This window comes from Chlamydotis macqueenii, chromosome 4 (assembly GCF_036417535.1).
Source record: "Chlamydotis macqueenii isolate bChlMac1 chromosome 4, bChlMac1.mat, whole genome shotgun sequence".
NCBI classification, from domain to species: Eukaryota; Metazoa; Chordata; class Aves; order Otidiformes; family Otididae; genus Chlamydotis; species Chlamydotis macqueenii.
Genome location: NC_141559.1, coordinates 71,071,209 through 71,095,218, shown reverse-complemented (window position 1 = coordinate 71,095,218; position 24,010 = coordinate 71,071,209). Strand labels below are relative to the sequence as shown.

The 24,010-nt window shown below is 39.1% G+C and overlaps 1 protein-coding gene across 1 annotated transcript in view; it reads left to right on the top strand.

The window, feature by feature from the left end:
* EVC2 (EvC ciliary complex subunit 2) overlaps positions 1–24,010 on the top strand; it is a 75,301-nt gene that overhangs the window by 21,669 nt on the left and 29,622 nt on the right. The window contains exons 8-12 of the mRNA XM_086747202.1: positions 1,213–1,350; positions 2,855–3,006; positions 14,899–15,223; positions 17,846–18,085; positions 20,798–20,973. Coding sequence (XP_086603328.1) covers positions 1,213–1,350; positions 2,855–3,006; positions 14,899–15,223; positions 17,846–18,085; positions 20,798–20,973 — 1,031 coding nt within the window. The remainder of the gene's footprint in view (positions 1–1,212; positions 1,351–2,854; positions 3,007–14,898; positions 15,224–17,845; positions 18,086–20,797; positions 20,974–24,010) is intronic.

Below are 24,010 nucleotides of genomic sequence, written 5' to 3'. Positions count from 1 at the left end.
GTGCTTGGAAATGAGACAAATGGGAGTCAGTAGAGGAGAGAGCTGGTACTGGGGCTGGTGTAGATACGCTGGGTGTCCTTCTTGGTTGGCCATAGTACAGGGGAGCATAATGCAAGCAATTGGCCAAAGCAGTAGGAAGGTACATGAGTAAAATAATTCAGACAATGTGTTGGTAATTACACATGGAACTGGGAAATTAATGTGTTGCTCCTCCTTTTCTTTTTTGTTTCCATTTAAAACTTAAAGATACTGAAAGGTCTTAGAACGAATTCAGCACATGGCTGGCTTACTCAGATAAATTCTTAGTCCTGAAACATTTTAATGAACTTCATATTGCTTCAAGGGTTTCATTATTTGAGACTAAGCACATTAAAAACCAAAACAGAACAAAAAACCAAACTGAACATACCTCTGTCAGTCAGTTGTTGATTCTGCATGTACTATACCGTGAAGTGAAACTTGGATCTTCTTGGAACTGTGCAAGTGCTGAATAGTAGCCTGTATTGGGGTCTTGGTGATCTCCTTGGTACTGACACATCACCTAATTAAATTGAAATAATGTTGAAATCATTGAGCGCTGAGCATCTCCAGCAGCTTTGAGGAGCCAAGCCTGTGAAACAGCAAAGTTTGATGTAAAGCAGTTCCTTTCAGTTAGAGATATAACAGTTTTTCAGTGTACAAAAACATATCAGAGAGAAAAACTAAGCAGTAAAAGGATAAAATTCTGCTGTTAAATTGGAATAAATCCTTTTGAAATTGTGGACCAAATTTGGTTATCACTTCTTGTGCAGAATTACTGTTGACTCCATGGAATGCCCTCAGGTTTCTGCTCCAAGAGATGGCCAAGCCCAGCTTGCAAGCAGCACGTTAATTATTTACACTTTGTAGCCCCAGCAGAGTGACTAGTGGGTGGTGAAACATGATACTAATAGCTGTGCTATGTTTTTCATCCAAAGATCTCAAAGAATTAAACAAACACTGAATTAACTTTTGCTACATGGAGCATGAAGGAAAAATTAATTTTTAATGCAATTCTATTTAAAGATTAAATTAAGAGCTAAAGTGAAAGGCCTGCAAAGTTGTTAGCTGGCTCATGGTTCCAGAGCTCATGCTTTTCCTTTCTGACTCTGGCTCGTGTAGAAACTGCAAAGGTTTATATGTGTTTATATATATTTAAAATGTAGTTTTAATAATACGATCTTTTAATTTCAGATTTCCTACAGCCATGCCATCCATGCTTCAGGGTTCTTCATTGCTTTTTTTGTTTCCCTTGTATTGACAAGTGCTGTTTTTTTCATTGTTTACCGAACCCAAATATTAAAATGGAGTTTCTGTAGTAAAGAAAACCAGGTGAGTCATACTGTCTGTAATAGTACTTTATTTAATTTCTTCATTGATCGTATCTGATTATATAACTTGCTAACTAATACAGATTGTATAAAGAGATTTTGAAGATACATAAAAAGCCACCAAGTGATGGATTGGATTCACAGATAATGTAATTTCGACAACCTCTAATCTTTAGCACAATCTTTAGAGAGGAGTGCAAGAATGATAATCCGATCAAAAGAACTGCTGTCAGTACCTGGATGTGAGCTTCAAGCTAGAGGGAGATTATGCTTTGGCTATTTGTTTCTTTTCATATTCCTCCTCTCTGTCCCCCAAAATAAGAGGGAGCCACGGTGTCTGTAGGTTATGAGCAGTTGCACAGGGACTAGACCACTTGCCTTGAGCACAGCAGACTCGGGTCCAAATTGTGTTTCTAATTGTCAGGAATAAGAATTTGAATTTAGTCTAGTTCCTTGGATGTACCTTAATCTCTTGAGTGATGAGGCAAAACAGCTGGGTTTGGGGATGGAGCATTTTCAGTGTTCTTTATCCAAGCTGTGCTTGTTTAGAAAAAGTGTTCCAGTACATACTGGGCCAGAAAGAGAAGATACAGTCTCTGATAAATATTCATCAGATTGGCCCAAGTTCCAGTCTTTGCTTCTATTAATTATTTATGTATTTATGTAAAGTGGAGCAACTTCAATGGGAGGGAGCTAGAGGCCTAAACCAGAATACTACAGTCATTGTAGCAGTCCTCTAAAGAGAGGTGCGCGCAGAGGTTTGAACCCCTCCTCTGCCTGGATGGTGGTGTATCTCCCATCCCTCTGGACAGACCAGAGGAGCTCACAAATCACTTCCAGCATTATTTTCTGCTGTTCAAAGTTATTCCATCAACAATTTTTGTTTCTTTTAGGAAAAGGGTGTGCTTTGTTTCTTTTTACAGAAAAAACTGTGATAATGAAAACATTTAAAAGGGCCAGTTTGGTCCTAGCATCAGATATTTATAGTGGGTTTTTTTAATACAATAATTTTATTAGCACTCAGTCTCAAGGGAGTCTCATTGAACTGTGAACTGAGTCACTACCATCATTCATAGGAATAGTTTTTCATGTTGTTCATCTCATGATGAGACGGTAATTTTTATAAAATTGTAATGGTATACCATGGTAATTTAAAAAAAAATTGACCTAGAAAGTTTGTAGTGATAGATAACCTCCTAGAAGGTTTTCACAAGCCTACTGAAGTCAATGTAGTCTTCTGTCTTCTCTGTTCATTTCTTTATTTGTATTCTGGGTAAGTTATATATATGACAAGTTCAATCTGAAACACAATTAGTTTATTTCATTTTAGATATGTATCTGAATTCCATAAGCCCTTTATACCCTTTCCAGCTGCACAGTTTGATGATAAGTAGGAACTTTCTCACCCAGAGTTAGCTGTAATAAAATTCTATCAGATGTTTAGTGTAATTTTTTTTTTATAATCTGAAGCTTACTTCTTTTTTTTTTTCCTTTTTTTTTTTCAGGAGATACAGCATGAACTCAGTCAAAATCACAAACTGGAGAATTTTCAGCTTAATTCAGGTGATCTCTTCAGTGAAGATACAATTATGAACGACCAAATCATCGATATTCTGTCCATTGAAGAATCTGGAAACATGCTTCAGGCCTTAGAAGAGTAAGAATTCACTGCTATTACATTACATTTATTACATTTATCATTAGCCGAACCTTTGAGTATGTTTTGAGTATCTGCACTTCAACTTTTTTTCATAGTGTCTGTTTGTGCGTATAACTACACTGCCTTAGTAGTACACTGTATTAAATAGTTCCCCACATCTGTGGGAACTGAAAATTGTCATATTTCATATTGCTTCACCTATAGAAGTCACGGCTCCATCTTAGGCGTTAGGCATGCAAGTTTTCCAGTCTAAATCAACATCTGGTTTTACCTCTCTGTGGTTCACTAAGTAAAGGGAAACTTTTCTGTGTATAAGAAAATGTCAAAAGGGTGTATTCTGCTACAGCTGAACATATCCTACATTCAAAAGGGTGGCTTTTTTCCTAGAAGAGAGAGCCCCTGCTGGGTGCTGTGTAGCAGCATATTTTGTGAACACGTGGATCAGAGTATAAGGAGTGATAGTTCATAGTGCTGCCAGAAAGGTACCACATAGCTGCAGTCAGAGGGACGCTGGGTAGAGCAGAGAAACACTCCTGATGTTGTTGAAAGGCCAGTCAGGGGTGTTTGACAGAAACATGCTGCTGTTAAAGGTCGTCTGTTCTTCAGCTGAATGTGATAAAAAGGTCTGATGTGAGGACAGAGCGGATTTTGTTTGTTCAGTCTTACCGTTAGCTCCTGGCAAGTCAGGTTACAGGCAGTATTATGCAACTATAAAATCTGTAAAAGCTGAAAAGTTATGGCAGCATTGAAGTAATTTTTTTTCTTAAAGGGTAACTAACAGCATTATTATTTCTTGCATTTCCTTGATAATTGGGATACTTATCTCTGTAAATTGCATATTGGTCCTTGGCTTTTATAAGTATATAGTAGCTCAGGCTTTGAGAACACTTATCCTGCAAATCATTTTGTGAGTGTTAAGAAGAACAGGATCAAGCATTTTTTAAGTCACTTCAATATTAATTTATTTCAGGGATAGTGAATATCTAACTACTTTGAAAAAATAAAAACTGGACTATTTTCAGATATGTTGTAGTTTAGAAAGGTAAATATTCTTGCAAACCTTTGGATAGGATTATTCTTATAACTGGATTATTTCTAAGCCTGTGAAACAGGATTCATTTCTTGGTTTGAATATGTATCCAGGAGCTAAAGTTTTTTAATATTCTTACATGGTTAGTGCGAATTTCTCTCTTACTTCTGCTGCTTTCCTCATATTTTCTATTTTCTCTACCTTTAAGGAGGTAGAGCATTGCAGTGAATAAAACAGATACTCATTAGCAAACAGTCACTAACCTTCTTCACCCTCTGAGTTATCTTTTCCTTCTTCCAGTCTGAGGATGGTAGATGGACCACAAAGACACCCAGATCTTACAGTTTTAAACTGGACCTTCTAATTCATTTACTGTTAGGAGGTGACACACAGATGCATGTACCATATTTTTTCTATTCTTTCCCTCTTTTTATTTGCACTCATTGAATATGTGTATTCAGTTACTACATACCTCTTCCTCTCCTCTCTTACTGGTGGTGCAGTTTATCTGACTGAGACAGGATCTCTTGCAATGTGAACTCCCACACCAAGCTGCCCTGAGTTCCTCTTTTTCCTTAGGGGTGAAAAAGGGCACTTCTAGGGTATGATTATTCTCATCCTAAAATAGACTTCCAAAAAAATGGGTGCTACACTCACTGACCCTAAAGCCTGGAGCCTGGGCTGATTAGCTCAGCTGTAGGGATCTGGAGGTGGGTGAGATGCCTCCCAGTCGTGAAGGCTGGTTGGTAAAAAAGGCTGCAGCATTACTTTAACGCCTATATTTGATACATGCAATATTATTTCTGCTTTCTTCAGTAGCTATAATACACCCTTTGTTTTATCTCTCATTATTAACACTTTTATATTATATTTAGCTTGGATGCTTCCTCATCTCTTAATGTTGGTTCCTTATTAATTCTGCAGGTTGGGGCAAAGCAGTCCTTTAGTTTCTGATCTATGATCCTTAAAGGTTTCATTTTAGTCTTGTACTTCTTAAACTGTTGTACACTGTCCAGGTTTTTAGCTGATTCCAAGACAAAGCTAAAATAATGTGCTGTTGCCTTAAGAACATCTATGACAGCAATGTAGGCTAAAATCAGAATGGAGCAATCCTTCTGAATTCCCTGCTTTAAGGACAGATGGTGCATTTGTAATTTATTAATGGATAGTTGCAGTCAAGTTGAATGGATTCTGTGCTTAAATGAAATGTTGTAATTTTACTAATTGTAGACACATTCAGTTTTTCAGCAATATTGCATTGTGTTTTATTCCATTTAGTGTCACCAAATAATATAGTTGGGTTTCCTGTAAGGGATGGGGTTTGTATTGTCTTGTAGGAGTGGCAGAATACTGAGAATAAGAACCGGGCTGGTATTTTGAGTGCAATTAATTTCATGTCATTTGTATACCAATATGAATTTTAGCATCATAATCCTGGTTTTTGTTATTTGGGAAGGCAAATAATAGGAGCTATTGTTAGAGAACTTTTGATACTTGAGATGATTTCAGCCAACCAACAACGTCTTGCTTGTACGCTAGTTTAATAATTCCTTCTGCATGAATTGGTGCAGCTATGTGCCCCTTTCTCTACATGGCATACATATAAGCTTGCCAACATAATTGATATATTCTTTTTAAATTGCACTGTAATGGTAAACATGGTTGGAATCATTCTGCTACTTTGTTCTTTTGTCCAGGCATAAATGAGAAAATTACTCAGAAAATTAAGAGCCGCAGGATTTTTTTGTCCTCTTTACAACGTAAAGCTATGTTAATAGTTAATATATTTTATGAAGTGACAGAGCCAAATTGTTTAGCAAATACATTAGGAGCATGTGTTCAATATTTATGGACAGGGACATCTTTGGAGTGTAGACAGTTTGCAATGTCAGGAGGATTGGCTGGAGAACAAAACATACTTTCAGTATTTCATAAGGAAGCTTCTTAGTTGCTCATTTTGTGAATTTTGTCTTAATAAGTCTTATCCTTGATACACATTATGCAGCAAAATAGCTTGGCTTTTATTCTCAGTAGGTTCCTTACTGTGTATATTCCTGAATATGGGCCCGTTGGCAGTGAATGCTAATGGGAAGAGGCTATCTGACTTGAATATTTGATGTGTACGCTGGAAGATCATGTTGTGGGTCTCTTTTTCTGTACGCCTAGAACAGAATATGAAGAGAGCTGAGCAGTTTGGCTTTGTGTCCAGTGTGATGAAGTCTGACCATGCTCATACTCTCAGAAGAAACAGATATGTTAAAGGCAATATGTTAATTTCTTTAAATGGCTTTCCACTACTACAGCTTTTCTTTTTCATCTTCATTTTGTACAGCTATGCTTCCTTGAGTTTGGCAAAGCTCTAGATGAACTTGAACGTGCTTGCTGATACACAGTACAAGCTGCCAGTTATTTTGGAAAATCACTAAGTAATGTCTGTGCATTGCAGCTGATTTTTTTCTGATGGTAGAGGGCATGGAGGCCAATGTACTAGAGAACAGGATCAAACTGTCTCCAGAGAGCCTTGACAGAAAAGTCAAAACCAATTTACTACAATATTAGAAGTTCACTTTTTCTTTCTAAATGTAAATTTCTTGCTGTATATCTCAATTTAATTTACTATGGAGCAAATGTGAGGTTTTTTTAACCTTGAATTCAAATGGAAAGTAAGAATAAAAGATCACATTGTCGTAGCAGCTAGACTTAAATATTCCCACATAGAAAATGGTGAGAAATAGTTACATTGTTAGTACAAAAAAAAAATCTGAGGTGCTAAGTTCTGTATTTCAGAACTTTTTAAAAGTGTAATTGAAGTTGTAGAATTTTTGAAGGAAGGGCATATTCATTGCTGTGTTTTTGTGCAGTGTGTACAGTGCAGGAATACAACAATAAATAATAATCACATGGATATAACAGTAAGATACAGTGAATACACATGGAATGAACCCCAAACCCTGCGTTTGTAGTTCTGTGTTATGAATGCTGTTATAGACTTGCCAAGTGTGTAAACTATACATTTTTTTTCCATAAGAGAAATTCAAATGCTTAGTAGGTGGTAGGAGTCCATAAGACAGTGGAACTGAAGAAAGCGGTTCATTTGAAATTAATGAATACATACCTTTTTTCAGCTAAAAAAATGGCACTTTTCTTTTATGATGGCTAACTATGAAGAAATCATGTTCAGAATTATATCAGTCATTTCTGCTGTCCACCCAGAATAATTTATCTCATCCAGAAAACCATCTGCTTTTGAGAGTAGTGCTGTTGGTGGTGCTTCATTCTGTATCATTTTGAAAGCAGATTGATATCTCCTGCCATTTCTTCATCTGAATATTCACTCCATCTGAGTACATCAGAAAAATCTGAGCAGATCACAGCAAAGTTGGAAGCTCCTCAGGCATTAACGCATAATGCGTATAGTCATAATATTTATTTATGCTTTTGTTAGTATCCAGGCTGAAGTCGGTGCTTTCAAAATCAATAATAAAATGTGTAATGACTTCACTGGAAACAGGATTGGAGTCTTTTTTAGGCTTTTTTTCCATAGTAATTTTTCGGTGAAATACCATTTTCTGAGCTCTGTTGCAACAGCTGTATTGTAGCTAGCTGTATCTTTTAAATTGGTTTGCTGAAGACCACTGATGTATTAGTTTTCATACGTCCTGCAATCAAAGCAGAGGTTCTCAGTCTCTTAAATACAGGATTTTTCAAATGTTTTTTAAACAGATTAATTTAAGAATTGAAATACCTTTACTCTCCTTGTATTGCTATGGAGAGTTAAAGGAATTTGATAGTGAAACTGCTGCCAAATCGAGTGCTTAGACTTTTGGCAAGTTTTCATGAATAGTTTTTTTTCTGAAGAGCCACCGGTCTCTCAGCTCAATTTATCATCTTTTTCAATTTTGTGAGGTTTTTTTTTTTATTTTTTGCTATATATCATGAGAATCCTGTTTCTGCTTTTGTCAGCAATCTGACTTTTTCTGGAAAGCTAAACTTACCGTGTAACTCATAGAATTATAAAATGGTTTGGGTTGGAAGCACCACCTCTCTGGGCAACCTGTTCCAGTGTTCTACCACTCTCATTGTTAAAAATGTTTTCCTTATATCAAGTCTGATTCTACCTCCCTCTATTTTAAAACCATTACCCCTCATCCTATCACAACAGGCCCTGCTAAAAAGTATGTCCCCACTTTACCATCTTTAGGTACTGGAAGACCACTATAAGGTCTCACTGGAGCCTCCTCTTCTCCAGGCTGAACAGCCTCAACTCTCTCAGCCTGTCCTCATAAGAGAGGTGCTCCAGCCCTCTAATCATCTTCATGGCCCTCCTCTGGACCCTCTCCAACTGGTCCATGTCCTTCTTATGTTGGGGGCTCCAGAACTGGACACTGTACTCCAGGTGGGGTCTCACCAGGGCAGAGTAGAGGGGGAGAATCACCTCCCTCGACCTGCTGGCCACGCTCCTCTTGATGCAGCCCAGGATGCGGTTGGCCTTCTGGGCCACAAGGGTGCATTGCCTGCTCATGTTAAGCTTCTTGTCTACCATCACTCCCAAGTCCCTGTCCTCAGGGCTGCTCTCAATCCATTCCACGCCCAGCCTGTGTTTGTGTCTGGGATTGCCACGTCCCAGATGCAGGACCTTGCACTTGGCCTGGTTGAACTTCATGAGGTTGGCACGGGCCCACCTCTCCAGCCTGTCAAGGTCCCTCTGGATGGCATCCCTCCCTTCCAGCGTGTCGACGGCACCACACAGTTTGGTGTCATTGGCGAACTTGCTGAAGGTGCACTCTATCCCACTGTCCATGTCACCGACAAAGATGTTGAACAGGGCCAGGCCCAACATGGACCCCTGAGGAACACCACTCGTGACCGGTCTCCACATGGACATCAAGCCGTTGACCACCACTCTCTGAGTGCAGCTATCCAGCCAACTCCTTATCCACCAAGTGGTCTGTCTTATCAAATCCATGTCTCTTCAGTTTAGAGAGAAGGGTGTCGTGCAAATGCCTTGCACAAGTCCAGGCAGATGATATCCGTTGCTGATCCCTTGTCCACCGATGCTGTCACCCCGTCATAGAAGGCCACCAAATTGGTCAAGCACGATCTGCCCTTGGTGAAGCCATTTTGGCTGTCACCAAACACCTCTGTGCTCTCCATGTGCCTTAGCATGGTTTCCAGGAGAAACTGTTCCATGACCTTGCCAGGCACAGAGGTGAGGCTGACCGGCTTGTAGTTGCCCGGGTCTTCCTTGTTACCCTTTTTAAAAATTGGGGTTATGTTCCTTCTCTTCCAATTATCGGGGTCCTCACCAGACTGCCATGACTTCTCCAATACGATGGCCAGCAGCTTGGCGACCTCATCCGCCAGTTCCCTCAGGACCCGCAGATGCATCTCATCAGGTCCCATGGACTTATGCACCTTCAGGTTCCTTAGATCATCTTCCACGTGAAAGCATCCTTAGATGATCATCACATACCTTTCTTAGCACTTTTATTTACTGACAAGATGTCCTGTCTTCTCTGTAGGCTCATGTTTCAGCTGTGCTGAGTTTATGCCTAGCTCTATAACTGTGTTGCAGGACTGGTGGATGAACTCCCCCAGTTCAGAGATGGCTGCAGGCCAGTACAGCTACTGGTGTAGCACGGAGCATCCTCAGACCTCCTCTAATACAGGTGGGCTGTACCCAGCCCGGCAGCAGACGTAGACCAGAGAAAGGCAATGCATTCTGCTCCAGCATGGGAGGCTGAAGAATGTGAGCAGTCAGTACCCACTGGTGGCCATTCAGACCTCATCCCATTACCTCTGCTTCTACTTCAGCACAGTTTTGGGCTGCTGCGAAGATTTGCACCTCGTTGTGCTGCAGCCTGCATAAATCCCTGCCCCAGAGTATTTGCAGTCTCTTTTGTAACTGAAGCCAGCAGGAGATTGTGGGAAGCAGAGCAGGGAAAAAAGGAGGGAGAGCCTGAAGGGAGGAAGCTGTGGCACTGCACACAGGGCCAGCATTGACACAGCGATTAAAAACAAAACCAACAAAACAACCAACAAACAAACCAAAACAAGAAAGAAAAGAAAACACAGCACAACTTATTGATGTTGTATTAATAACCCCTCAATAAATGGATGATTTAAGAAACAAACCACATCTGAAGACCTTTGATGCCCTTGTACGTGAATTGGCTTTCTTTGCTTACTGTTACTAAAGCCAGCACTGGCACATACTGCTTCACTTCTCGTGTACGATTCTCCCTGTCTGACCCTCTCTCCATCTTCACCTCTCTGTAACACAGACCGTAATGCTTCTTTTTTGTCCTCCTTTTCCATTCCTCACTGCAGCCGTCCCATTGGCATTGGCACCGTGGGTGCAGGAGACATGCTGCTCTGGCTCCGGCAGCAGTGGTGGGCACCACCGGGCTGGGGGTGGTTGTGTGTCTGTCTGTCCTTCCCCAGCTGCGTTCCTCTCTCCAGCAGCAGTTGGTGCAGCTGCTGTGCCCTGGTGCTCCGAGTCACTGCTGCAGCGGGGCATCGGGAACAGTGGAGACAAACCATCCACAAGTGGCCCTAAATTACATGCTTTTCGGGAGCATTGTCTATCATGAAAGGATGCTTTTGCGGAAACTGCTACCATAGGGCTCCAGGCTCCTCTGGATGCTGTTGTAATATGTATGCTACTGATTGGCTAATCTGAAGATGAGACTTCAGAAAATGGCAGGTTTTCCTGGTTTGGTGAGAAAATGTCACTGAAGGGGAGTTTGTTTGATGTTTCTCTCCTTTAGACTTCAGAAAGTTGTGTCACACTAGTTTCTTATCTTTACGAACTCTGAATTCATTTTTAAAATGTGTCAGAAAACCATTATTTCGTTTTAGGACTGTTAAATTCAGCAGCTATTAATTCTCCTGTTCAGAAATTCCCTCTGCAGGCCTCTGATTTGAATAATAAGACTTAAAGATACAATTGTTTTGTAGTTAATGAGAAGTTTCCTTTTTTGTGTTATGGCTTTTTTTTTTTTTGGTTAACTATAGTTGTTTCTCTCCTGACCCTAGCTACTTTCCATATTCTTTTATTAGGTCTGTGGAGAACATCAGATGCTCAGGTACTTTCTCTGCTTCTCTGTCTTTGGCGTCTGGAATTCTCCCCTCCCAGATCTTCTCTGACAGATCTTTAAATCCTCTTCCTCTCCAAGTGAGTGAAAAATCTTTACACTTGCTGTTTGCAGTTTCATTTTCTACGTGTCTGTTCATCTTTCTTCCTCCCAGACTTTTGTATCACCTACTTCCTGTACTGTCCTCATCCTTTCTCTGCATGCTTTTGTCCAACAGAAGCTTTGATCTTTTTCATCAATAGGTTGCCATCTGCTACCTGTACTTCATTGGCTTTCATGTTTCTATTATGTTGAATATGCTCAGGAAGAGATGTGAGACCTTTTAAACATGGAGTGCTGTAACAAGCAGAGTGCAAAGCATTTAAAGGAACTTATTAAATCTACCTCAGTTTGAGGAGACACAAAGTGTCAGGTTATGATTTTTTTTTCCTAGGTGTCACAAAACATTGCGTTTTTAATCTGGGTGATTGTAAGCATAGTTATTTTGATGGACTTGTGTCTGAAAGCATTTGATTTATTATATGTACATGATTCCTGTTTTGTACTGACTGTTGGCATCTAAGACTCCAAGACTTTATTGATGCAGCTTGTTAAGGCTGCCCTCGACCTCTCATTTGGAGTAAGAGCTTGAAGCAAGGTTTCTGGTGCAATGCAATGAGATTGTCTCGCTCCCGCTGGCTCCTGTGGGAGGAGGCAGACCAGAAGCAGAGCGCATCATGTGGAAGGTAGATTCCAAATTTTTACAGACGCAGCCTTTCTGAAAGGCTGCCACTGAAAAAAGGGTAATGGTCTGGCTGCTGTCTTCCAGTATGTGGCCTGGAAGAGCTGTGGCCTGTAATACTTTTTACCCTTGGACTGGTGGAACAGCTCATGTGCTTCTTCTGCTTCATTGCCTTCTTCACAGATGTGCTGTCAGGAAAGTGGAGGCTGAGAGTTGCAGATTAAGTACACCTGAGATCTTAATAGCCTGGTCACTCACTTGCTGAGGTGTGAGCATTAGCTGAACTACACCTCTTGCTCCTCCTGCTTTTGGCATTATGATCTTGAGGAGTGGAGTTAATTGGGTGCCGTAGTTCTCTTTGTGAGCGAGAAGGAGCATGGGAATCTTGCTCAAAATGAAATCACGTCTAGTCTGTAATGACTTGCAGTAAATACAAAGCAATGCTGTGGGAAAAGATAACAATGGGAAATGTGATGATGTTTGGGTGTGGTTTTCATTTTTGGATCACTGCTGAAGAAGACTGGAAAAGTAACAAGCAAGGAGGTGGGTGAGGAGTGACTTAATCTTTTTTCAAAGCATGCTGGAAAAAATCCTGCATTTGTGGTAAGAAATAAATATTGTGTTATGAGCTGTGTGTCAACGTGGTGGAGCTCTGAAGTGTTGCCTTCCAGGGAGAGAGACAAGGAATTCAATCTTTCACACCTCAGTAAGAAAGGGTTAGTAGGTGCTGTGACCACCACCTATCAGTGCACGCATGAAGAACAGAAAAATAATGACTAAGGAACTTGTTATTCCAGCAAACAAAGAGAGCTGGAAGTTTCAACTAACTGAATTCAAGCTGGGGATACGGTGACCATTTTTAGGTTTTAAAGGAATTATCAAGTGAAACAATTAATTAAAGTGGTGTTCAGTTCTCTGTTAGGGGATGCTTGAAAACCTGGACAGATATCCTTCAATTAAGTTCAAGCTGCTGGATTTGAGGCAGGAATTAAAACAGAAAAATAAATCTGGTGGCTTGGATTTTACAGGCTAATAATGAACTGGTGAATCTATGAAGGGGAACCTCCTACCACTGCCTGACAGTCATTAGGGAAGTGTTATAGCATAAAGCTCCCATTTTCTGGATCCTTCTTTTTATTTAAGTGCATTTGCACAGAACTGAAACACTTTTTTTTTTTTAATTAGTTGTTGTGAGTAAACAGCTTAGTACTAGCTGCTTACGTTGGCAGAATTCCTAAGAATTCTGTAAACAGAAAGACTTAAGAGAAAATACGCATCTGCGCTGCCTGTTTCAAGTGCTTGCTGTGTTGCTTCAGCATCCTGTTCCCTTGATCCTGCCATCACCTTTGTGGCTGCCCCGCTGTCCTGGAGTGAGAAGGACTCTCCCCAAGCAGAGGAAAGAGATCAGTGCCCTGGGTGATTTGACCATGGATGTAGTTGAATGCCACCCAAGAAGGCTATGTACCTGCAGGTGCTGTTCAGCAGCGCCCATCTGTACACAGCACAGAGGACCTGGATTGTTGTGTTGTCTTGGGGACATTATAGAAAATATTAGCTCTTATGAGATCTTCAGATTACCGTGAAGAATGTTTTAGGCACACAATGTTTCAGTCACAGGGATCTGGCCTCATCAGCAGTGATTCCTGCTCTTGAGTCGGGGGAGGAGAGGAGAAATGGAGGAGGTTTTGCAGCTGCAACCAGCCAGCCCTGGAGCAGATCACCAAGACAAGTATGGGCATCACCAGTGCATTTTGGGGGTTTTGAGAGACTGTAACAGAAAAATCTCTCTGCCTCTTTGTGATGAATTATCATAGCTTAAGCTAATGTCTCTTAAATACTTCAAGTATTTGAGTCATGGTAAGAAAACAACTTAATTCCATCTCATTGATTTCTAAATGGGAAAAATACATGTCTTGTGTTTAACAGAGGGGCAGTGATAATAATATGTCACTGATTTACTTTGAGTTAAACTTTATTTGTCTATATAAGGAAAGTTTGTTTGACAAGAAGGTGAAGTACTTACAGCCTTGTATGTTTTGATATATACCATTCTGAAGGTAGTATCATTCTGTTTGGGAAATCTTGCCAAGACCTTTGCTATGGATTTGAAATTTATTCTAAGATTTGAATGTGGAACAAATCAAATCAATTTAGCTTAGTTGAAAAAAAAAATGCATTTAAGTTCTTAAAACTGTATTTTGTAGGTCACAAAGAAATTATTGTATACTTAATCTACACAGATAAGCATACAGTGCTGTGAATTGACATGCAAGGGCAAAACCCACCTAATTCTCCAATCCTGAATTGAGTGCAGAATATGCAAAGCTACAGAATTTACAGTAGTTATGCTCTATGTGAAATGAGAATAATTATCATTCCAATTTAATTACATCTAAAAATAAATGAGAAAGTATTCATATGCAACATGACATTTATTGTGTTTTGTAAAAAATCTTGTATTTCACTCTGGTTTTAATGTCTTTTCTAGAACTCTGTTAATGTTCATGAGACAGAGATAGCAGCTATTTTAATTTATTTGTATCGGTACATAATCAAAACCCTCTTCCCCTCTGCCCTGCAGAGAAGGAAATACACCAATGCAGAGCACAAAGCAGTGATGTATTAGTCAAGATGAGTCAGTGAGTTCAGAACTATTTTACAAAGTCAGTGAAATTTATAGTCTATTCAGATACTTCATCTCCTTTTCAACAGTTGTGGGGTTTTTTTTTGTGAGAGTTTTTTGTTTGCTTTTAAACTGAGAGAATGTTTTGAGTTCAAAAGAAAAGCTTTTCCTTTTTCTATCTAAAATAGAAATGCAAGAATGGATGTACTTACTAAAGTTGCCGCAGTAAAAGTTGGCTCACCCTGCTTTTTAGTCAAGGAATACTATCGTGATTAGTAAACTCATATGCTGTGATACTTGTGCACTTCTCTGACTGCCATTCAGTTACTCAGTATTGAATGAATCTACATATCCTTGTTTTCTGATAGAAATTTCCTGTAATCTGCAATTTCAAACAGTCTTGATTGCCTTTCTGCAGCTTGGAGGTTGCCAGCTTGACGCGGGCAGATGCTGATCTGGAAGCGTATCGAATGCAGATATGTAAAGAAGTGATTGCTGTGATGATGAAGAACATGGTCTTAAGTCACAGTCTGTTTCCTCATGTGGAGAAGAGGATGAGTTCAATTTTCAAAAAGCAGTTTCTTGCAATGGAGAAAGAGATTCAAGAGGAGTATGAAAGGAAGATGGTGGCTTTAACAGCTGAGTGTAATCTGGAAACTAAGAAGAAAATGGAGGCTCAACACCAAAAAGCGAAAAGTGCAAATGAAGAAGCTGAAGAATTAATGAAGAAAATGAATGAAAAGGTAAATCTGGTATAAAATCAAGATATCTTGCATATGTGATTTTATATAGATTATTTATCTTTTAGACTAGAATGACGGAGTTGTCCTCTTAGAAGAGTAAAGAACTCTGGAGCCCCCAGCATAAGGACGCGGACCTGTTGGAGAGGGTCCAGAGGAGGCCACGAAGATGATGAGAGGGCTGGAGCAGCTCTCCTGTGAGGACAGGCTGAGAGAGTTGGGGTTTTTCAGCCTGGAGGAGAGAAGGCTCCAGGGAGACCTTGTAAGCAGCCTGCCAGTACCTCAAGGGGGCCTACAGGAAAGATGGGGAGAGACTCTTTAGCAGGGCCTGTTGTGATAGGACAAGGGGCAGTGGTTTTAAAGTAAAAGAGGGTAGATAAGTCTACAATAAAACTGATTTCCATCCTCCCCTCCTTTTTTCCTCTCTTTTCCTCTTTTCCTCTATTTGTTTTTCTCTTCCTCTCTGTTTTTCTTTTCCTCTCTTTGTTTTTATTTTCCTCTTTTTTCTTTTTTCTTTTTTCTTTTTCCTTTTTTTTCTTTTTTCTTTTTTTTTTTCTTTTTTCTCTTTTTTTCTTTCTTTTCTTTTTTTTTTTCTTCTTTCCTTTTTTTTTTTTCTTAATGTATCTGGAGAAGATTCTGTTAAGTTTTGAATATTTCAACTCTGTAAGCTTAAAATGCTAAAATACCCAAGTCAATGTTTCATGCTTGTCTAATGTTATAACTCATATTAATAGGATGACTTGCTAGGAATAAATAGTGCATTTTGTTATTGAGTTTCCAGCTGTCTCAGTTTGATTATAGAGACAAGTTATGTTAGGAGCATAATCTGTTAGACCAGTATATTCCTTGCTTATATATTGTCACTTTGTAGACATTACTTAAATTTTTGGTCTTCTGGGGTTTTTTTTGGTGTTTTTTGTTGTTTGGTTGGTTTTGTTTGTTTGTTTTTAATTTGCATATCATATACCTAGAATTGTAAAGGGCTTTTATGACAATTCATGATTGCAGTTTTTCACTAAGCGTGACCCATCAAAGGTACTACAGTATGTTGAGGCTCTCGAGAAGAGCTTTGGTTTATCAGGCTGTTGTGTGGAGAAAGTTGATGGCACAAAGCTAGTGAGCCAGCTGAATTTGTTTCATATTTCCAAGTGAATTTTAAATTATGACTCTAGGGAGCTTTCAAATATCTGTAGGATATGAACATTCTGAACTAGAGGTGCTAGAAAGTCAAAGAAGACAGCAAGGAAGGGATACTTGTGGACATCTTTTTAAGGATGAGGTGAATTGTACTCTGCAGAAGTCTTGTTCCTTCTGTTGGTTATAGAAGGAGCCTAGACTAGACCTCTAACACTTAGACCTTGCTGAGATAAATCCTATCTTTGCAGAGAGAGGGGCCTGACTGAAACTCAATATGTGAACTCACACTAACTATGGACTCAGCAAAGCGGCTTTTCTTTTTACAAAGCACATTTGTATTGCTTCAGTCTGGTTTATATCCTGAATGGTAGAAAGCAGACAAAGAATTAAAGCCAATACGATACTTGTCCTGATCCATTTATTATATACTAATGTCTTGCCGTTCACATTCCTGTTTTGTACTTGCCATGGAACCTGGTCCAAAAGGATGTGCTAAGTGATAGCGATGGCCCACACTTGTGCTCCTGGCAGCGGGCGTACTGACATCCAAGAGATGGTGGTGAAAACAGCTGGAGTAATAACTTCCTCCCCTTCTCAGCCAAAACACAGAATGTATATTCCCTGCCTTTTTGATTAATTATTTGCTGTCTGCAGTGTGTCTCTTGGGAATGAGGAGTGAGGTGTGGGAGGCCTCTGGGCAGAGGACAGTTCTCCCCAGATAAATAGTAAGAAATTTAAAACAAGACCAGCATAACTACTGTTAGGTAGCTCTGCTGGCATAAGAAGCATTATTTGCTCAGTGGGACATATATGTTTTGATTCTATAATGAGTTTATGCCATCTGAGATTAAAACTATGAATATATAAGTTTTACTGGAGAACTATGAGAAAGTATTTCATGCAAAGAAGCTTTTAAATTAATTGCCATTTAATTCTACTCCATTGTTGTAACTCTAAAACCATGCTCTTGGATTAATTTTCAGAAAACAATAGATAAAGTAGGTCACCAATAATAAGAACTTTTAGAGATTCGTAGTAGAATAGTATTTTTTCATTTATATTGGTGTTAAAATATATGCTTAGTGTTGTTTTATTGTTCTGACTTACATGAATCTATTAATTTTTAATAGGATTTCAGGATTTCATGAAACCTAAGATAAACCTAAATTTCATATATAGTCTTTGTGTTGAATTTCATGTCGTTTTGTATAACTTATCTTAAATAATGCTTCTACATTCTAAAAAGACTTCATTATGCCTTGGAAGTGTTATCTAGATTAGAGGTTGACAGTTGTACAACCCCTGTCATTCCAAACAGACAAAAACCGTGAAAAGTGTACACTGATTTAGTATTAGCCTTCATTCAAACTTGTAATGATAGTAATCATAGTGTGTGTAAAATATGTATGAGCTAGTAGCACTGATACTTTAAAATATGTTGAATACTGAATATCACTTCAGATGTATTTATTTCTCTCCTCTCTGCAGCCTGCTGTAGAATATAGAAATCTTCTTGATAGACTTCACAGACTGGAGCTGGACTACCTGAAGAGGTTACTTCTGGTAAAGCAGGAGGAATATTTTGCAAAGGCTTATAGACAACTGGCTATTACCCAGAGAAAGGAGCTCCATAATATCTTTTTTACACAGATAACAAATGCTACTTTCAAGGGAGAACTGAAGTTGGAAGCAGCTAAAACATTAGTGGAAGATTACTCTAAAATACAGGTAATAGGATGATAACTCACTCCATTCCTAACCTAATGACAGAAGACAGACCCACACTAACTTTTGAGAAGTGTTTCAGAAATATGTTTCAGGATGAATGTTATCACTTTTGTAACTAATTTTCTTAGGGATAATTTTAAAACGTATAATGCTATCATTATGCATATCTAGACATCTGCACAACTGTATATTGATGCATATGCACAGCTGCCTTCTGCAACATTGAGGTAGATGTATTTGCTACAACATTATGTGCTTAGTGCTTACTTTTGTTTTCATGGTTGATGTTTCCAAAGCACCCAAGTACTTGGGTTGTCTTTACTGCTCAGGGAAAATAAGACTAGTAGCTCCCCAGTATCATGCAGAAGACAGAAGTTTGAAAACATGTCTACACCATGCAGTGGGAAATTTTGTAATATAAATCCCCAGTCTTACTGTGAATATTTTGATATATCTGCACATCTTTGGGCTCTGCCTAGCTATTGGTGGGGCTCTGCCCCTAAACTCTTCTCTACAGGATGGTCTGAGAGCAGATTTGTGCTTAGGCAGCAAACTTCTGGTTCCAAGTCTACCCATGCTAGTGTTAATGGGGCCGTCAGCGTAGAATCCTAGAATCATTTAGGTTAGAAAAGACCCTTAAGATCATAGGGTCAAATCGAAAACCTGACGCTGCCAAGTCCACTACTCAACCATGTCCCTAAGCACCACCTCTACACATCTTTTAAATGCCTCCAGGAATGGTGACTCCACCACTTCCTTGGGCAGCTGTTCCAGTGCTTGATAACCCTTTCGGTGAAGAAATTTTTCCTAATACCCAATCTAAACCTCCCCTGGCACAACTTGAGGCCATTTCCTTTTGTCCTATCAGTAGTTACTTGGGAGAAGAGACTGACACCCACCTCACCACAGCCTCCTTTCAGGTAGTTGTAGAGAGCAATAAGATCTCCCCTCAGCCTCCTCTTCTCCGTACTAAACAACCCCAGTTCCCGCAGCTGCTCCTTGTAAGAGTTGTGTTTTAGACCCTTAACAGCTTTGTTGCTCTTCTTTGGGCATGCTCCAGCACCTCAGTGTCCTTCTTGTCATGCGAGGCCCAAAACTGAACACAATATTCAAGGTGTGGCCTCACCAGTGCCGAGTACAGAGAGATGGTCACTTCCCTACTCCTGCTTGGCCACACTGTTTCTGTCTGACACAAGCCAGGATGCTACAGCATGGTACAGAAATGCCAGAGTGCCATTTTCAAAAGTAATTTCAGCCCAAATAAAGGGACTTAGGCAACTAAGAGAACAATTATTGAATTTTATGAATGGCATTTTCTAAAACAAATCAGATACTGTCTAAGGAATGATAAGTACCGTTGGAGACTGTTCTGCATAGGCATCAAGTGCTTTTCTGTACTTCAGAAGGCATACTGCCCTCCAGTCCAAATGTGTAGCTTATTGAAATTATGGTATGTCTGAAGTGCTATGGTTTTGTACTTCGAGAGGCTGGGTATCTCTAGCTTATGTGATCAAAGATGCTGATGAAGAGTATGTTCAGGACTTTAGTTTCGGTTTCAGTTGCATTTTAAGTCTCTTGCAACAAAATAGCTTGAGTTGTTTCCTCAAGGGTTTTGTTTTTTTTTTTTTACTCCATTTGTGTTGATAGTTAGTGTTCTAGATTCCAAAAATTCTGGAAATTGTTCTTCTGACTGCTTCTTGAAGAAGAATATGATTGTTATGGTCCTAGAGATTGAGTACCTGAAGGTTAAAAAGCAACATCTGGAAAGCACAAGTCAAAACATGTAAGCCTCACTCCTAAAACTAAATACACTATCAGATGTCAATATGGAAAAGCCACACATGGGCCGCTATCAGATACAGATGCAGCAAGCGCTTGTGCAAGACAGTTAGGCAGCCAGTAGGAGAAAGGGCAAGTGAAAGAAGTTTTGACAATGTTTTGGCTGGGCAGACATGGGTCATGTAAGTATCAGAGCTTGTCTTGGGTGTCTGATGCTAGTAGGATGTCTGCTATAGACCATTGTGCACGTACCTCCAGTCTCTACCAGACCCATTTATAGGTACCTAAGCCATTCCTGTTCCCCACTGTTGGAAGCAGGAGCTTCTAAGCTAGCCTGTGTGTAACAGGCTTGGCTTTTCCAATGCTGTACTGAACACTCCTTGTCTTTAGAGTCAGTGGAGACTTGAAAATTGGAAATATTACCTGCTACTTATTTAATCATACAAAACATAGTAAAGAAAAAAGAAAGGGAAAAAAAAAAGAAGGGACCTGATGCCTCTTAATGCTCTTACTGAACACATGCTGTCTTCAGGTCCCAGTTTCAGAAGACCTTTCAGCCTGTAGATAGCTTTAAGCAGGAACAGTTCTACTAACACTGGTAGGATTGCATGTGTGTTTAATTGAGGGTGCCTGGTCGAATGACCTGTTGATTCAGGGCTCTCAGGAGGTGCACTAACTGTTCAGGAGAATACACACAATATTAAGGTACGCAGGCCAAAAGCTCAGCACATGATTTATTTTATTTTGTTAAAATAGCAGTAATAATTTGATTGAATCATTAGAGTTAAGTTGATACAAGCTTATTGTTTATCACTTGTAAGAGCTTTTTAACTTTGCGCTATTAATGAACAAATCTGATCTGAGACCCACAGGTGTTAGCTGAAATGAACATTACATCTAATTAAATGTATTTGTTCACATTCTTTCCTGTAGGGAGACATTGAAGAACTGATGGATTTTTTTCAAGCTAGCAAGCAATACAATCTGAACAGAAGATTTGCTTACAGAAAGTATCTTATAAGTAAGATACTCTTAAGGGATGCTCAAGCCTCTGCTCTTATAAATGCAGCAGCAACCCAGATATCAAGTCTCATTAATAAGATGGAAAGGTAAATATCTCAGTTGGTTTTTTGGCAGCCATTTGACTATGTTATCTCAATGACAATAGAATTGTCTTCAAACATCTTTTTATTCTTTTAGCAGGAAATGCTCATTAGAATGTTATATTTTAAGTTAATTCTAAGAAAATATTTTGCAGCTAATGACTTTGTTACTTACTGTCCTAGCAGGCATGAAGGTAAGGCTTTGTTGTCTATGTCTGCTTTGTACAGTATGGAGATGAATTGCTGGGACAATTGTTCATGCCTCTTCGTAATCAAATTATAAGAAATATTCTAAAATGTTTTCCCAGATTCTGTTGTTACTTGAAAAGCCTTCCTGAGAAAGTCTCCCCTGTTTGATCATTGCATCTGTGGCTCAAATCATTGCAAGGGACAACTGGGACTTCTCAAGCTGGAAAAATAGCTTCCAGTCATTGTTTAATACCTGTTACTGCATCTAACAGTCACGAAACAGATCAACTACAAAACAGAGAGGAAACGTTTAATACTCAAAATGTACCAAAAAATCCTCCCCAAATTGCAAAGGCTTCCAAAATCAGCAAGCATCATTACCAAGATTTACATTACCAAGTAAATTCTCTAGCTCTGTCCTGTTAAACTTCCCAGAGTATGCCGTGGTCATAGTGCTCTGTGGACAAAGGAAACATGTCTATAGTTGGAGATGGCATTTGCAGAGAAGCAATCCCATCTGACTTTCCGGGACTAGAACTAGTTATTTTCCTGTAGCTTCCTGGACCTACTGTGAATGGAATTCCTTTCAGGCAAACATTGGCCTAACTGTTATATTATTATTCCTTCTTTAGATGTTGAGATTATAAAACTCCAGAACATAGTACTTCAGATTACTTGCTAGTCTTTTTTCTGCAGGCAAAGTGAAATATCTTAGCATAAACACAGAGGAAGTTATAATCTATGCTAGGTGGACTTGAATTTCTGTTTTTCATTATAAAGTGATTTGGGGAATATTTACAAATTGGAATATTAAAATTTGAGCAGCAAGAGCAGTCTGGTCCAATGAGCTTGTACTTATTTGTATCCATAATATACTCTTATTTTTCACTCTAGCATTGAATCTGCTTGTCTAAAGAAGGTACAGGTCTGTATTAATCTATTGTGTCCAGCTTTAGAGTGCCTTAAATTTACTGTTATAAATAGAAATTTAAAATGCAGAGCTGCTTATATGGAGAAGAGAAACTGAAAGAAGGTATAGATAAGGTACACAACAGGTAAACAGATTCAGGGATATATAAAGCAGCAGATAAATGATGGGAGTCTTTTTAAAATGGTGCTTACTAGGATGTTTAGAATTTATCAGATAGCAAGGCAATTTCAAATTAGCATGAAAAGGATTCTGTGTGGCCAGCAGTAAAGGTTATAAAAATCACAATAAAACCAAAAAAAATTCTAGGGAGGGTTGTGAACATTTAAAATGAAATAGAGCAGCCAGTTTTCAAACTGGGCATTCTAAAGATCGTATTTAAATAAAGTGTCCCATTTGTCAGGACTGGCTGTGGGTACTCAGTACCTTTTTGCCAAAAGTCAATGCAGAGGAGTCAAGGTCTCTCTCTGATTGACCTGTGATACTGCTGCTGTTGCCACATAAACTCCCATAGACCTCTGTGCTGGTAGACATTTTCCCTGTTATTTTTATTATCTGGAATTTCTAAATAGGTAAATTCCAAATGAATAAGTAGATAGATTTTACAATACTGCATCACCTTCAGTTTGAGCTATGGACATATTAGATCTCTAAATAAATCAAGAACCTGAAACAATTTTTTAATCCTAAGATTAGGTAGGTATATATCATCTTCCAGTCATTCTGTGTTGCATGGCTTTTCCTATATCTCATTTGCTGGGTGGTTCCTGCACATCTGTCTTTTTCTGTTACAGCCCCTTTTCACTGCTCTGGACAGGAATTTTAATTGGATGCAGCAAGGCTGAGTTTATTTTCTCAGTACAAGACAGGATGAAGGTGTTAAAAATTAATATCTTGGTTATTATCTTGCCTCACTTCCTCACCGTAATAAATCTACCTTTTATTCACTAATCTTTTGACTTGGGTTTCATCAAAATGGGGGGGGCAAGACTTAGAGTTACCAAATATGGGGTAGGAAATTTGGTGGTGGTTGGTTTTGGTTTTTTTTAAGATAACACTGAAACTTAACATTGATCACTTTCAAGGCAAAAATGACTTGGCCAAAAGATCCAAGAATGATGTTTGGTGGATTACTCTCAGAGAAGGTACTGAGAGGTATTTTAATCCTCTTTGCTGAAGATTAAAGAAATAGAATAGATACGTATTGGAAAAGCTCTACAAAAGGAGACTCTCTCTGGTTGACATAACAGTGTGTTAAAGCAGGTCTGAGTTTCTATCCAGTGCATTCATTATGTAGGGGAAGATGTTTCATGGCTTGCTCAGATATTTCTGAATGCTTGAGCAGTAGATGGAGAGGTGTGAATTGTGGAATCTGGCCACCACGGTTGCAGTGGTGCTGTGAACAAGGTAATATATTAATCTTCTCTTTTATTCCTTGTAGCTTTTATTTTGAGGATTTTATTTGGCAATAAGCTAGTACAGTATCAACAAATCCTAATGAACCAGAATAAGACTCTGGCCTTTCTGGAAGGGCTTGCAATGTTTAGCTGCTACTCTAGTTCATTAACTGGGCCGGGTATCATGTTGGAATAGGGACCTGGAATCCCTGGATTCATCTGAATCCAGGCTCTGTGTGTAATGTTCATGTCTTCTGAAAAATGAGGATTTGAAAAATAAACCAGAAAGTGTTTGGACAACATCCAGGTTCAGGTCAGGAATTGGTGCTTTCTACTGAGAGTTCCATGTTGACCTTTTCAGCTCCACATTTTGGAAGTCCACTGTGTTTAATATTAGAAATTATAACTCAAAAATATCCAACAGCCTGTTCTGAATTAAGATGTTCCTTTGTTCTTCTGTTGTCTGAGAAAGATTTGGGGAATTTCTGGTGTGAATACAATAGCAAGTAATTTTTAAAATTCAGTTTGA